This window comes from Arabidopsis lyrata (genome assembly GCF_000004255.2).
Source record: "Arabidopsis lyrata subsp. lyrata unplaced genomic scaffold ARALYscaffold_3, whole genome shotgun sequence".
NCBI lineage: Eukaryota > Viridiplantae > Streptophyta > Magnoliopsida > Brassicales > Brassicaceae > Arabidopsis > Arabidopsis lyrata.
In genome coordinates this window covers 8,099,762-8,115,910 of record NW_003302553.1, presented here as the reverse complement: position 1 = coordinate 8,115,910, position 16,149 = coordinate 8,099,762, and the positions used below count along the sequence as shown (strand labels likewise).

Here is a 16,149-nt window from a genome sequence, read left to right as displayed (position 1 = left end):
TTATAATGATGGGCTTTGATCTGTAGCCCAATATACTATTAAGGTCCATGAATCGGCCTCATACTTAACCGGTTCAGACACTAATTTCTGGTTTATTTCAACAGATATAAATAAAATCGAACCGGGATGAGAAGTAAGAAGTGAAGAAGAAATCGATATGGCTGTTATTGCTTCACTTCATCTTCAACCTCTCTCGTCTTTCTCGTCGTCGTCTTCACCTCCTCCTCCTTCAAGCTCTAAACCTCTCTATCTCAAATTCCAAACCTCGCACCGTGAAAATCTAAGACACCTTTCTTCGCTCGGAATTGTTCCTCAGAACCCCCGGCTTGCTCCTCCGGCGAATGATCTTCCCGTTATCTTCTCCGCCGTGAACTTCCTCAAATCGAAAGGAATCTCCGACGAAGATTTCCCACGACTCGTCTTCCTCTGTCCACAGCTCTTCTCTCCCACTTTCGACATTTCCAAAATCGATCCCGTCTTCGATTTTCTCACCGGCGAGCTCGGAGCTTCCACAGAAGAATCCAAGGGCTTAATCGTAAATTGCCCGAACATTCTCCTCTCCGACGTAGAGTATTTCTTGAGACCAACGCTTGTTTACCTTAAGGAGCTAGGGTTACGGAATCTGAACCGAGCTAGCAAGATGAACGCGCACGTGCTGAATACGAGAGTTGAGAAGCTAAGAGCTAAGATGAGATTTTTGAAGAGTATAGGATTCGAACACGAAGAAGCAGCTAGAGTCTGTGGGAGAATCCCCGCGATATTTGGATACAGTGTTGACGATAACTTGAGGCCCAAGTTCGAGTTTCTGGTTTACGACATGGAAAGAGAACTTGAAGAGCTCAAAAAGTTTCCTCAGTATTTTGGGTTTAGCTTGGGGAAGAGGATAAAGCCAAGACATTGGCATTTGAAGAAGAAGAACGTTAGGGTTTCGCTTAGTAGAATGTTAATGTGGGGTGATCAAAAATTCTACTCCAAATGGAAGCCATAAGAGCAGAGTTACTCTTCCCCTGCTTTCACTTTTAACATATGTTTATATTCAGATATCTGAAAGAAAGAAAATTTGAATTGCATTTCAAGGAAAAGTGATTCTGAATCATACGAAAAATGTTGAGGGAATCATCGAAAATCCAAATCTAGGGTTTGATCTCAGACTCTCTTTTAAGGTTACTGACGAATTACAAGATCGATATCGGCCCCAACTTCTGCAATCTTGCCTTCCTTTGAGGCCTTTGCTGATTTCGCAATGCTCTCTACATCAAAATCTATCGCTATCTTCTTCACGAGACCTTCAAGCATCTGTTGTTACAGAAACACATCGATTAAATTATGTAATTAACAAGCGGATAAGTTACTCTAGTTGTTCGCGGAAACTAACCAGTGACCCAATTGCTACCAAACTCCGGAACTTGGAATCAACATCTGCAGCCTCCTCTTCTGCAACCTGTAGTAAGTTAAAAAAAAATTAGCACATAAATGATACCAAACTATTTAGTACATTGGTACATTGGTCCTCTCCCATTTTACTTTGATCTCAGAGATTTGTGTACAGAGACGAATAAAAACAGATGAGATTCAACTCGGTGACGAGATAAGAATTGGATTTATGCAAGTGGTTAAAATCACCAAATTTAGGCGCACCTGCAAAGCTGCTGAAAGGACTTGAGCTTGACCTTCTTGATCCTTCTTTTCTGTTAATAGCACTGCATAACTGAGGAAGAACAAAAGCACAGATCACGGTTTGATCTTCTCCACAGAGAGTATAATAGAAAAAAGCTACAATTTTGCAATAATGCAACAACAGATATTAAGAGAGGTCTTACTTGAGAAGCAACGTCGAATAAGCCAACTGCAGATTCTTATTTGGGGATGAATAACAGTTTGAGAAGGCATCAAGAATCTGCAATTAAAACCACTTCATCAAATTATCATATAATAAAACACACTTGTATAGGCACTATATCTATATTTAAATTTAATTAGAAACTTCATTTCTAATCCCTGACGCAACAAAGCAATGGATACTAGACATAGAAACCAAAAGTCCATCCTCAGGCTGTAAGAAACAGCTAAACCAATAGTAGGTTCATCAAGATCATCACACATCCTAGTTATTGTATAAAATCACAGTATAGTACGTACTTGACTATGATGCGTCTGTAGCCAGTAATGAAATGAAGAATTCTTGAATAGATTAACCAGGACACGAACAGTCGTTAAAAGATTTGCAGGAAGAGCAGAATCTTCTGTAACTTTCTTTATCAAATCCAAAAGCAGGTCTGATTGAAATATAGTAACAGAGAGATACCAGTTAAAGGACATTAGCTGTTACTTTCATTAATGTTGAGAAAGCATAGCTTCACGCAATAGATGATTACCATTGTTGTTTTCCACATGTTTGATAAGTAGACTTGCTCCATGAGGATGCAAAACGAGCATCCTGACTATATCAGTAGCTGCATATTCAAAAACCATAGGTATAAGAGTTTAACCCAAAAGAAAACATAAGGCTACTTATATCCAACAATAGACAAAAATAATGTGGCCAGCGAAAGGCAAAATGCTTTATGGCCTGCAAGAAACATCAAAAGAAACACATGGAAACCAAGAATATCATCCAAATAAACCAAAACATCTGATTTTGCTATGGCTTCATAATATTGAGAAACATATGGCTACCATCAAAAGCTCAATATGTAATAAACAGTTCTGTTTGACTAGTTGATTGATAAGAGAAGACCAACCAGGAAACATCATTGCAGGTGGCCATGCTTGTAGCACTTTCAAAAGCAAAGCAATATCCATGTCAGCAAAATTGGTAGAGTGGTAGTGTGATGTGTCCTTGAGTATATTAACGATTGCGCCTACTCTGGATACTTCGAGTTCGGTCAGGGACTTGTCATTGTTTACCTTCAAAAGATGGAAAAATTGTAGAAACATAAATACCAACAATACTATAAGTAATATAATCATTTAATCATTCCGTGTGACAAAAGTTGATACTGAAACTTACTGAGTCAGATCGTAAAGTAGTATTGAACTCTGTCATCTTTTTAAGAATCCCATCATATTGAGCAACATCGAAAACTAGCACACCTTTCTGTAGAGAGTAATGGAAGAAAAAAGGATCAAAAGCTAGAAACATTAAACAGTGATAACTAATAAAGAAAGAATTCCAGCGTACTTTTGGAATGTGCTTGTATAAAGGTTTTGCCGGAGTTGCTATAACAGAAAGAGTCAGAGCATGAGGCAACAAAAGAACAATACGCGAAACTGAAAGTATTATGTGAAAATAACACAGACAGTGTATTCATACCAGCTGTATGAGATGCTTGCCCAGGCACATAAGCATTTGCTGTTACACAAAAAAAGGCAAAACAATATTAAAATCAAATCCTAAAAAAAAATTTTGGACCAATTATTTTCGAAAACATGTGATTTTATACCGCCAGTGAAGGGATCACGAAAAGATGGATTAAAGTTGAAGTCTTTCTGCCCAGAATTTTGTAATATAAATTCAACAATTTGCTGCCGATATGCAAAAGGGAGATTCTCTTTGAGAAGCCACTTGTCAGCTGCATCATAAGGATTGTCTGCCAAACAAGAAAAGATTTGAAGAATCATAAACTGAAGCAGTTTCTTGTGGTTGCAATTGTAATAAAAACAAGGCCAGTAAGAGCGTTCAGGTACCTGACCGATTGTAAGGCAGCTTCCGGATAGGTTCCCCATCACCAATGTCGACATCGAAAACTAGAGAAAAGAAAAGGCTAAGAATTTTGTTCACTTCGATTTTGAGAGATTCTCAAGTTTCCATAATAGGTCAAAATCTAACCAAAATCATATTGAACTCCCTCGTAAATTGGACGATCAGCCACACCATCTGGGCCATCAACAACCTCACCAATCTGAAAAAAGGCATGCAGTGAGAACTCAAATCATTCTAACACAATACAATGCTAATGTTTAATCCTTCATATGCAACCAAATGTTAGAGAGAAATCTATCTCATATCCTTGCTATCTACTTAAGAGATTGCTACTTCAAAGGACGACCAGAATTCAAAATCAGATGCAATTTTCCTCCCAGGTTTGGGTTGCCACATTAGATCAACCACTAAGGCATTTAAAATCCTCGCTAAAGGCACTGATACATGTGACAATTTGCTGGCAGTACATGCTATCAATGTATGACCAGACAGCCAATGGTAACTTTTCTATGAACAAATTAACAAATATTCCTCAAGGCAATTGTTTCAAAGGGAAGTTATCTGTATATTCATGCATAAGATCTAATAAATAGTAAAGCATGCATTCAGGTCAAGAGCAAAAGAGAAATGCAGTCAACAAACAAAAAAAGATAAAAGTTCATTCTGTTTACTTACTTTGTCCCATCTCTGTTCTTTCATATTCCATGCATAAGCAACCCCATTGTCTCCTTCCCTTACTACTTTCGTCTGGCCATCACTGGTACCTGAGAATATACATCAAATAAGAGAAGATGATGTTACAAGAATGCTCAGCTTAATCTATTCAACTTTGATTGCCAGACATTATCAATTACAGCTGGGATTATCTATGTGCTCTCTTGAGATTTCTTTAAGACTTAGTGTTTCTACCCGTATGAAAGGTTAATAATACAATCAATTGGATAATACGTGGTACCTGGTGACGTGAGAGAATCAAGCCCCGGCAGCTCGTCAAGTTTCAATCCTCCAACCTTTTTCCTGAGATAAAGAATAACACGCATATACTTTGCAGTTATATTTTGAGCATAAAAGACAAGAAATCATACCCCGTCAGCAGGTCATCTAATCAAAGTCATGGCATTGCCACATGAAAAAAATACTCAACGGACACAGAATTTAATCGATAAGAGTTGAGATCACCATAAATGATCAGATTACCTGCTCAACTTGTACTGAGAAATTTGCGAATCATATGCATCAATCTCCATCTGATCTGCAATCGCGTCATGACGTACTGTCCAAACACGAACCACTCCATCTGAACATGCCGTCACAATATCTCCGCTTTCCAAAAACTTGGCATCCCAGACACAGCCTGGGTGTTCCAAACTCTGAACGCAGACTCCATCTGTACCAGACAATAGCAACAAAGTAAGAACAACCGATCAACCTATAAGATCTAAACATGCTTTAAACCAAAATGTCAGTCTCTTTTCGCAAGTGATATCTATTATAACATTTATTGCAGACTAATCTTTGTGAGCATTTCAAATTGGTTTCTGATCACCTGATTACCGTCTGACATGCTAACAACTAACTTTCCATAGGTTGTGACTAAGTAATCAAATTTATAACACGTCTTCCACAAAAATATGATATAAGAGACATCATTATTATTCAAAGAACACTTTAAGAGCGAGCATCATACTGAAAAGTGGAGAGAGATTTTCTAAATTTAAACATCTCAGACCTCATATAACCTAGAAAATTGTAGAACATAAGTGATAAACAGCCAAGGCATCAATAAAAACAAAGGAACCCGTAATCACCTTTCCATATCTTGGCATGGCGATCTTCACTGCCACTAACAATAAGGCCAGACGAATGTGCGTCAACTGAATAAACAAGGGAGGTGTGGCCAACCATCTCCAGAAGAACTTCGCCACTTAGTGCCCATAATCTGATTGAACTGTCAGAAAAAATATTATAGTGATTTACAACCTTTGCTGTGTACAAACACATGAAAGGCTGAATAAGAGAAAACATAAGCATCATATTATCCACGGATCACAAAAATTATCCAGGTCATGCAAAAGACAACACAATTCGAGTTAAGCACATAAGGATTCACTTGGACAATGACATTCAGTAATGCATGAGTTTGTTGGAAGCAAAACTTACCCATCATGTGATGCGGAAAGAAATCCTAAATCAGGCATCACAGCTAACCCTCGAACAGTATCTGCATTGCAAAATATAATTACTTGTATAAGACAATAGTTTCTCCAATAAAAAGGAATCCCTGACAACAGGTCATATCTTGGCACTTCACAAGATACGATATCTTAGAGCAGCTAGCATCAGATTCTATCTTATTTCCGATATGCAGTTTCTCATATGGGAAAGGAAATTTCGAGAGAAACGAAAATTTGAGAGAGAGCAACAAAATTCACCTGTATGCCCTGAAAGAGTTTGCAGACTTGTTTTTCCCTTCCAGAGTTTGAGACTGGCGTCACTTGAACCTGGTAAGTACAAATAACTTCAATGAAAATTATGCCGTCAAACATAATCAAAGAGAAGTATATGTATCATAAGAACAACCGAATCGAATAAGAATGTCCGTGACATCAAGAAAATGACAGAAAAAAAGAAACAAATGCATCAAATGACAGCTTTAGCTGGATGATGTACCTGAAACGAGCTGACCAGATGGCAGCTTTATCACTGCCTGGACAGGCGACTTGTGTGCCTCCCAAGATTCAACAAGCTGACCATTTCTCCATCGTTTGAGGGTTCTTAAGATAAAAATAAATAAACGGGAACTTAAGTTACACTACACAACAGTAGAGAGTAAATAAAATTTTGATGGATCTCTTTACCCCGGTATTACTGAAGCTAGTACGCTACTCGAGATAATAATGCACAGAGTTAACACTCGTAAAACCCTTAGAACTACGGTTAAGAATTGTATAATATCCCGTATGGGATACAATTATTAGGAAACAGTGAAGGAAACCCGCAGGCTAATACACTCACTGGATACTAAGCAAGAGGCATTATTGACTGAACAGTTGGTAAATTTCATACTAAGGAAATTACATGAACAGGAGGACTTACTGATCAACTGAAGATGACACTATGTCCTCTTTATCAATAGCAACACCAGTGACTTGCATCTGATGACCTTTCAATGTCTGAATATTCTCTCCATTGATCAGATTCCAAACAAACACGAAAGTATCCATACTCCCAGAGACGAGTCTTCCTTCAGGGTATTCATCAGTTGGTGGAATCCACGCAAGTGGCCCAACAAAGCTAGTATGCCCCAGCAGAATTTTAGAGGAGGTATACTTGCGCTTATCCGATGGATCCAGTGACCAAACCCTGATGGTTCTGTCTCTTGATGAAGTAGCTATATTATCATCACTACAGACACAAATCCCACGAACCTGAAAGATGTTGGTAAACCATGAGTTTCCAGTGTCACAATCACAGTTATCATTCAATCTCAATAGCATAAAGATACAGTTGAATGGATTTAGAAACAAAGAACAATCACACTCCTGCCGAAAAAATGTATAAATTTGACCTATATTAATGCCATTGGCACGCAAGGTTAAACATCCAACCCTATTAGATACAATTCTCAGATTGAGTACAAATTCGTTGAGAAATTAACCTAATAAGAAAACTAATCAAAACAAAGCCTCACACTAACTAGTAACTATCAAATCAGCTCATAGAATTTAAAAACCCTGGATGCAAAGCGGAAGAAGGAAATTGGAATCACGAGGGTGAATTTTGCTAAAACACTACTAAATTCAAGACTTAATTTCAGAATCTAGAATAGAATCGATCACGAAAACGAGAGATCAAAACAGTAAAAGAAGAAGTAGATTTAGCAAAGAGATCTTACATCATCATCGTGGCCATGAAGCTCGCACCTGAGCTTGTACTCGTTAAAATCGATATCCATGACTGAGAAAGAGCAGCAGATTCCAAACGCCAAATTGTTGCGACTCAAAAGTGACTTGAGGAAGGAGAAACGAACTGAGGGAGAGAATAAACTAATTTCTTATTTCCTTTTCTTTCTCTCTTATATAAGGATAAATGTATAATAACTAGATTTTAACCCGCGGTACACCGCGGGGTTATATTTTCTTAAAAAAATCAAAATGTAATTTGTTTGATAGATTATTTTGATTGTTAATTTTAGGATTTCACCCGTAGTATACGATCTTTTATAAATATCAACTCAAACCCGTCTCATCATATTACCCGTCCCGTGAAATTAAACATTATTTAGTTATTTTTCTTTTTAATAATACTTTTATTTAAAAGCTATATAATTCAAGTCAATTTAAAAATTTCTTTTAAATGGTTCCCATAAGATATATATACATATATATTAAATTTGTATAGAGTTGAAATAATATTAATATTACAAATTTTTTATATAATTTAAATATTATAAATATTTTTAAAAATATGTAATATATATTTTTTTGTTATTGAATAAGAGGATATTATGTGTAAGAAATGTAGAAAATAAGAGTTTAATATTTTTATTATGGAGTCGCAAAAAAAATCTTTTATTTCTATACATGTTATTCATTTATGGGGCTTTTGCAAAAATGCCCCTTTTTCAATGCCCCTTTTCAAAAATGCCCCTTCTTTATAACTTTATAAAAAATGCTCTTAAAAATATAAGATTTACCCAAATATGTATGTAACATTATTAAAACATATACAAACTACATTTTTATGTATCTAAAATCTTATAAATACTTTATAAATACCTTATAAATGCATTTTAAATACCTTTAAAAACCTTTAAAATATCTTGTAAAACCTTTGAAAAACCTTAAAAATCCTTTAAAATAACTTGTAAAACCTTTAAAAACACCTTATAAAACCTTATAAATACTTGGATCGAGTCTTCAAGTAGTAGTTACAATCCATAAGTACCTTATAAACCTAATAAAACTTTATAAAAATTTCAGATTTAAAAAGGGGCATTTTTGAAAATGGACATCTAAAAGGGGCATTTTTGAAAAGGGGCACACCAAAAGGGGCATTTTTAACAATTTCCCTTCATTTATTAATAATAAAAGAAAACAAATACTTTAAATTAGATATTAACTAAAATAAACGCACCATAATTACTTATTAAGTAACAACCAATAAATTTTACCAAAAAATAGGTAACAACCAATAAATTCTAAACGCAGTAATTAAAGAATGAGATATTAAAAAAAAAAATATCAAATAAGATATAAGAATCTTAAAATAATTGAACATCTAAATAATTTAATTGTTAGTGTCGATTTTAATGCCTTCATTAATGTGGATTTTTTTTTTTACAGAGAAATATTTCCTAAAGATTATCACATTAATGACTCAGAAAATTAAGGAAGATATGAATTTATGATTCTCGAAATCGTATTGGTAATATCTTTAAGTAATATTTTCAAATTTAAATAATTAATACCAATGGCATTCATCCGTAAATAAGGTCCAACTCCAGGATTTATTTGCTAAAAGTCATTAAAAATGTAAATATAGATAACCTTTGTGGGCTTTAAAAGCCCGGCCCAATCTACTTACAAACTGATTTTGATTAATTTTTTAAATAATAACATGAATAATGAGGCAATGAAACATGATGACGTGTCGAATATAATAATCACGAAAAAGGAGGGGACAGTGGTTTAAATTTCCTCACCTTCCGAAGAGTACTTTCTACAGAGAAGTGGCATAAACCGTAATTACCTAACACCTCTGAGCCCATTTTGGCAAAACGATCGTAGTCCTTCATGATATTCTTCTTCTTCTTACACTGTTTGTTTATAAATAAAACCTGGAAGCTCAGCTCCATGGTAAGCTGTCTTCTTCTATCTGGTTCCTTTCGCTGTCTTATTTTCTTTTTTTCCAATAGTTGATTTTCACAAATGCATCGCCAGATAGTAAATTTGTAATGCTCTGTGTTCTTGATTGTTTTTTTTTCGAATCCTCACTGAGATTTGAGCTTAAATCTTGATTATCTTGGTGAGCAGTTTTTGCTTTAGACAATGTATATATTTGTTTGAGAATACAAGCTTCTTCTTTACTTTAATTCAACCTTAATCAGATTGTGTGATTTTGAATTAGTCTATTAAATTATAAACATTGTTTTCATTTTCTGTTGATAACTTTGTTATAGATTCTTAATTTCATAAGTTTTGATCATTTACTTGATCATTACCTGCAGGTGAAGTATGTTTTGTGCAACCATATGAGCTCTGATGGTGATTCTGGTCACAGGAGATTCATGAAATTTGTGATTCATTGCATCAAGAATAGAAGACTACAGGGGGAGGTTAATTAGATTATCTTAAGGTGTATAAAATGGAAAAGAAGAGCGTAAAAATTTCTGATAAGTTGTCTCTGATTAGAGTGTTAAGAGGTATAATATGTTTGATGGTGTTAGTTTCAACAGCTTTTATGATGTTAATATTCTGGGGGTTCCTATCAGCTGTATTGTTGAGGCTTTTCAGCGTACGCTATAGCCGTAAATGTGTTTCCTTCTTCTTTGGTTCGTGGCTCGCCTTGTGGCCCTTCCTCTTTGAGAAGATTAACAGGACCAAAGTTATCTTCTCTGGCGATAAGGTTCCTTGCGAGGATCGAGTATTGCTCATTGCAAACCACCGAACAGAAGTTGATTGGATGTACTTCTGGGATCTTGCACTGCGTAAAGGCCAGATTGGGAATATAAAATATGTGCTTAAGAGTAGTTTGATGAAATTACCTCTCTTTGGTTGGGCGTTTCACCTCTTTGAGTTTATTCCCGTTGAGCGGAAATGGGAAGTCGATGAAGCAAACTTGAGGCAGATACTTTCGAGTTTTAAGGATCCCCGAGACGCTTTATGGCTTGCTCTTTTCCCCGAGGGCACAGATTACACGTAAGCTTCCTTTCTTTAGAGTATCATTCCCTTCTTGTTTAGAGACCGTCTGGTTTAGAGCATATAACCGTGGAACTTTATGCAGAGAGGCTAAATGCGAAAGGAGTAAGAAATTTGCTGCTGAAAATGGCCTTCCAATACTGAACAACGTTCTGCTTCCCAGAACAAAAGGTTTCGTCTCCTGCTTGCAAGAATTGAGTTGCTCACTTGATGCAGGTTTGTCTATACTTTTGCTGGTTCGCATCACTGATTTAGTATCATAGGCCTTTCCTCTCCTCTTGAACAAAGCAAACTCTGATGCAACACTATTGCACTTGCAGTTTATGATGTGACCATCGGTTATAAAACCCGCTGCCCATCTTTCTTAGACAATGTTTATGGAATTGAGCCATCAGAAGTTCACATCCACATCCGTCGTATCAACGTAACCCAAATCCCAAATCAAGAAAAGGACATCAATGCTTGGTTAATGAACACATTCCAGCTCAAAGACCAGCTGCTCAATGACTTTTACTCCAATGGCCATTTCCCGAACGAAGGAACAGAGAAAGAGTTCAACACAAAGAAGTACCTCATAAACTGCTTGGCAGTGATTGCCTTCACCACCATCTGTACGCATCTCACCTTCTTCTCATCAATGATTTGGTTCAAGATTTATGTCTCTTTGGCCTGTGCCTACTTGACCTCTGCTACACATTTCAATCTTCGTTCTGTTCCACTTGTTGAGACTGCAAAAAAAGCCTTCAAATTACTAAACAAATAAACTTTCATTGTTTTCAATCCACATGATGGAATCTTTTTTACTTCTGTATTTCGGGGTTCAGAATCAATCCACTTTCTACTTATGAAATGTGACCTCAAGCTGCAATATATGATTAGCTCTATTTGAGAAAGTCTCCATACATTCATGTACACATGTTAGCTCATAGCAGATTAAAAAAAAAAAAAAAAACACAAAATACAACCATAAGACACATTTGACTCCTACATTACTCACAGAGCCACTACAGGTACTCACATGACCTCCTCATCTGGTTGAGACTGAGCTTTAAGACTTAAGAGATCCTTCCATCAATAGAGGAAGTTCAAAACAACCATATTGGATAAGAAAACTTGGGTTTTTGTTTCTGAATCCGGAACAGCATATGCCTCTTCAGCTTTCGCCAATAACACTCGTATTGAAGTACAGTATAAGAATTATGGATTTTTAGCTAATGCAAAAGCCCTAGAAGAGCAAAGCCCCAACAGGGGAAAGTCAAAGAGATGTTGGTTGATTTGCAAAGTCAGCAAAAAAGTTGACACTCGAGACAGTGACCAAACGAATTGTTTGTAAAAGTCACTGATGATAAGAACATTGAGAAAGCTGACTGTGAAATGAAATCTAAGTACCCCAAAATCAGTAAAAATACATTGCTGTCTAGGCAGACTATACCTTGTAACACAGAGACCAAGATCATTAACCTTGGGCCATCTCGGTATTCTATTATCATGTACAGAAAATTGATACCTCTCTATTATATCATGTATTCAGAAATTTCAGACAAATCCTTGGTCACGAAATGTAGCATAGAATATATAGCTTCTGTTTTGATATGGGAAATGTCAGATGAAGTAAACATATGAACTTGGTTATCGATATATGCCAAGCTGCACCCAGAAAATTTTTCCAGCTCCTTCCCTCTCATTTGATGCCGTATCCGTTGCATCTCATCCCATCTACCAGACGAGGCATAAGCGTTAGCTAGTTGGATATAGCGAGACCCGTTAGATCCTTCAATGGCTAACAATTTCTCTTCCACTTCCTTCACAAGCTCTGTATTCTTATTCCAACTACAAGCATTTAAAAACGCTCCAAGAATAACAGCATCTTTTTCAACTTGATCAATACCTTCCATAAGTTCTATGGCTTTGTCCAATCTATTGGCCTTTCCATACAAATCTATCATGCAGGTATAGTGACCTGCCTCGGGGGATATGTTGTAAGCCTCTATCATCGACTTAAAGTATTTCTCACCTGCTAGAACTAAGCCGCGGTGACGACAAGCTGATAGGAGGGCCATAAACGTGATTTCATCTGGCTTGAATCCACCCTCAGTCATGTCTTCAAAGAGCTGAAAAGATTTGGCTTCATGGCCATGATGAGCATAACCAGCTATCATTGTGTTGTACATAACTGTGTCTCTCTCGAAGCTAATGTCAAAGATCCTTTCAGCATACTCAACATTTCCACATTTTGAATACATGTCAACAAATGCAGTAACAAGTTTTTTATCCATTAAAATGCCTGTTCTCAAGCTGTGACCGTGAATCTCCTTCCCTGGTTCCATATAAGCTTGTAAAGAGCATGCACCAAGGACGCTGACCATGACCAAAGAATCAGGAACATTGGTCTCATTGGCTATAAAATCACGAGCAAGTTCCAAAACAGAATCAGGTTGACGTAAATTAAGATATCCCAAGAACATGGCAGTCCAGACCACTAGATTCTTTTCAGATAAAGAATCAAACAACCTTTTCGCCTCCCCCATCTTCCCCTGAGACGAGTAGCCCACGATCATTGAAGAAGTTGAATACAAGTTTCCAAAACCATATAACAAATGAGCAGACTCTGCATACTTCATATTTCCACACTTGCAATAAACATCAACAATTCCACTGCTTACAAATTTATTAGAATATGATCCGTTCTTCAATAACCGAGCATGTACTTCCTTTCCAATCTTCAGGCTCTTTAAACTACTCAGAACATTTAGTACAGCCGCGAAAGTGTGTTCGTCCCATTTCAACCCACTTTCCTCCATACTAACAGCTATCTTCAAAGCTTCTTCTTCATAACCATTCTGTGCATACCCTGAGATCAATGTATTCCAAGAAATTGTATCATTCAATTCTGGATTTCTCCAGAATATACTCAAAGCTTTGTCAATGTCACCTTCTCTACAATAAGCTGCAATCATTGCGTTCCTAGCCACACTATCAACAAACTCAACACACGACCCGTTAAAGACATTACAAACTTCCTTAAACTTCCCACATTTTGAATACATGTGAATGAGAGAACTAACAGAAAACTTAGTTGCATCATTCCCGGTTTTCACCATAACTCCATGCAACTGTTCGCCATAAAACACATTGGTTAACTTCGCAGAAAGCTTAACCATAGTAGTGACACTGAAATCATCTATCCAAATCTCATCCTTCTCCTTTCTATGCATCTCACCAAACATCTTAATAGCTTCACTCTCACACCCATCAGTTTTGGCAAACCCTGAAAGCAAAGTGTTGTACGTAATCAAATCTCGTTCACAATTGTCCCTTTTGAACAATTCACGCGCTTCCTTTACGTTGTTGAACTTTACGTAAGCTGCAATCACAGCGTTCCACGAGTAAACGTTTCTCTCAGGCATTTCGTCGAACACATTCCGTGCTTCCCGCAATAAGCCATTTTTTGAGTAAAGGTTAACGAGTTGGTTTGAGGAGATTGTGGTCAAGGTTGAACCAGTTTTAATGGAGCGAATGTGATGCAAAAACCCATCCTTTAAGCACTTCATGTCCAGTTTCAGAGACATACATGGGAAGAAAAACGACTAAAGACATTTTTGCTCAATTTGATGTCTTCTCGAGTTCTATATAGAAAATATTGGGCTGAATTATATTGGGCCACTTAAAAGCCCACTAGATTAGATTTTATTATTCTAAAGCCGATGATTGTTGTTGTCCTTGGCGCAAATTCAGCTAGGGTTTCTGTTAGGCCTGGGCATTCGGGTACCTGTTCGGGTTCGGTTCTTTTTTTTCGGGTATCGGATTTATTTGAGTAGGGGGTCAAGACCCATTCAGGTATTCTAAAAATTCGGTTCGGGTTCAGGTCGGTTCGAGTATTTTAATAAAAAAAGCAAAATACCCGAAAATAACCAAAAATACCCGAAATATTTTCGGGTTCGGGTCGGGTTCGGGTTTTTAACTCATATATACCCAAATCTAACCGAAATACTCGATTTATCGAAAATACAATAGTTACTCTTTACCCAAATATAACCAAAAATATCTAAAATACCTAATATATTTGGAGTTATGATTGTAATTTTAGGTATTTCGGGTATTATAAATATAAATATAACTAATATTTATAGGTGTATATTTGTATTCGGGTACATTCGGGTATTGGATTCGGTTCGGGTTCGGTTCGGGTTTTTTTCGGGTAGGAGGTTAGGACCCATTCGGGTATTTTTAAAAATCGGGTTCGGGTTCGGTTCGGGTATTGTTCGGGTTTTTCGGTTCGGGTATTCGGTTCCGGGTATTTTACCCAGGCCTAGTTTCTGTGTCTTCAAATTTGTTAGTAATGAAAAACAAAACATTACAGACTTGCTTGGGAACTAGATCGGGGTATCTGCTTAATTTGAGGATATACCGTTAGCCAGGGCCGGCGTTGAGGGAGTGCAAGAGGAGCAAATGTACTGGGCCAAAAAATTTTTGGGTAAATTTAAGAGCCCAAATTTTTTTTTTTAAGAAAAAATGATAATTTTTAAGATTTTAAGATAATTTTAGTATGAAAAAGGCCCTAATGAAAAAGACCAATTTTAAAGATTTTTTAATATGGAAAAGACAAAAAAAAAATTTCTATGAAAAAAAGGCCAATTTTTAAGATTTGTACAGGACTCTAAATTAATTGAGCCGGCCCTGCCGTTAGCACAACAGTCATAATTTCTTGATACCTTTAAGAAAGGATACAAGGCAATCAGACTCCATAAAAGATCCAGCAAAGGCATCAAAAATAATCCATTAGAGCAACTAAATCGATTATCTGCTTAAGATACTCGTTAATAAATAAATAAATTAAAAATTAAAAAATGAGAGAAAGAGAAAGAATGAGATACATTTCTCAAATGAAAAACAGTTCTAAGACTACTGGATTCTGAACAGAATTTTGATTAAAAATTAAATCAAAATATTAAAAGAAAAAAAAAAAAAAGACTTTTAAATAAGAGCATGAAGAGGGGCTCTCAATACTCATTAAATCCCTCTAAGCCACATGTCTCTCACACATTGGTTCAATTTCTTTTCAAATTAATTACATAACAAAATTATATTAAAATAATTACTTTTTTATGTTTAAAAGACTCTTTAGAAACACTTACCATTGGAGATACTATAAGACTCTATTGACACATATCATTTACCCACTTGTACAACTACTAAAAAAAAACAAATAAATAATAAATAATATTTTTTTTCTTTTAAAAAACTATCAGCGTTTCTGCCGATAAAATTGCTCTTAGATCAGTAAATAAAAATACTCATTGTGGTCGGTACCGTATATTCCAACGGTTGAACAACAATTTACCATGTTTATCGATAAGCTTCGTATACCTGAATTCCTCCAACAAACGTCTTGATTCTATGTTACGATCCTTCTTCACAGGCTTATAATGAGTTCCATTTTTATCAGAGTGGGAAATTATGAAGTACAGTCCTTCACGGTTTATCCCCGGTGTTGATGGAGAAATGAGTAATAGACCTACCAAACAT

The 16,149-nt window shown here is 36.2% G+C and overlaps 4 protein-coding genes across 5 annotated transcripts; 2 read left to right on the top strand and 2 right to left on the bottom strand.

Moving 5' to 3' along the window:
• Nucleotides 1–51: 51 nt before the first annotated feature.
• On the top strand, nucleotides 52–1,096 carry LOC9319223 (transcription termination factor MTEF1, chloroplastic). The gene has a single exon (XM_002885237.2). It carries the CDS (start codon nucleotides 158–160, stop codon nucleotides 986–988), a length of 831 nt encoding a protein of 276 aa, XP_002885283.1. The 5' UTR covers nucleotides 52–157; the 3' UTR covers nucleotides 989–1,096.
• Nucleotides 1,046–7,757, bottom strand: LOC9321349 (phospholipase A-2-activating protein). Its single transcript, XM_002883109.2, has 22 exons — nucleotides 7,599–7,757; nucleotides 6,800–7,131; nucleotides 6,374–6,477; nucleotides 6,136–6,204; nucleotides 5,864–5,924; nucleotides 5,512–5,651; nucleotides 4,901–5,090; nucleotides 4,659–4,720; nucleotides 4,379–4,467; nucleotides 3,830–3,902; nucleotides 3,688–3,747; nucleotides 3,444–3,590; nucleotides 3,314–3,352; nucleotides 3,182–3,219; nucleotides 3,011–3,097; nucleotides 2,742–2,907; nucleotides 2,376–2,453; nucleotides 2,140–2,276; nucleotides 1,821–1,897; nucleotides 1,639–1,708; nucleotides 1,376–1,441; nucleotides 1,046–1,296 (listed from the first exon to the last, which is right to left on the bottom strand). Exons 1-22 carry the CDS (start codon nucleotides 7,656–7,658, stop codon nucleotides 1,165–1,167), a joined length of 2,277 nt encoding a protein of 758 aa, XP_002883155.1. The 5' UTR covers nucleotides 7,659–7,757; the 3' UTR covers nucleotides 1,046–1,164.
• Nucleotides 7,758–9,302: 1,545 nt separating this feature from the next.
• LOC9319222 (probable 1-acyl-sn-glycerol-3-phosphate acyltransferase 5) lies at nucleotides 9,303–11,491 on the top strand. Of its 2 annotated transcripts, none has more exons than XM_021033391.1 (4): nucleotides 9,303–9,561; nucleotides 9,933–10,623; nucleotides 10,709–10,839; nucleotides 10,944–11,491. In XM_021033391.1, exons 2-4 carry the CDS (start codon nucleotides 10,070–10,072, stop codon nucleotides 11,384–11,386), a joined length of 1,128 nt encoding a protein of 375 aa, XP_020889050.1. In that variant the 5' UTR covers nucleotides 9,303–9,561; nucleotides 9,933–10,069; the 3' UTR covers nucleotides 11,387–11,491. The 2 variants fall into 2 exon arrangements, with proteins under 2 accessions (XP_020889050.1, XP_002885282.1); XM_002885236.2 differs by lacking the exon at nucleotides 9,303–9,561 and adding an exon at nucleotides 9,569–9,730.
• Nucleotides 11,492–11,983: 492 nt separating this feature from the next.
• Nucleotides 11,984–14,357, bottom strand: LOC9321348 (putative pentatricopeptide repeat-containing protein At3g18840). The gene has a single exon (XM_002883108.2). The coding sequence runs from the start codon at nucleotides 14,190–14,192 to the stop codon at nucleotides 12,138–12,140; it is 2,055 nt and encodes a 684-aa protein (XP_002883154.2). The 5' UTR covers nucleotides 14,193–14,357; the 3' UTR covers nucleotides 11,984–12,137.
• Nucleotides 14,358–16,149: the final 1,792 nt, after the last annotated feature.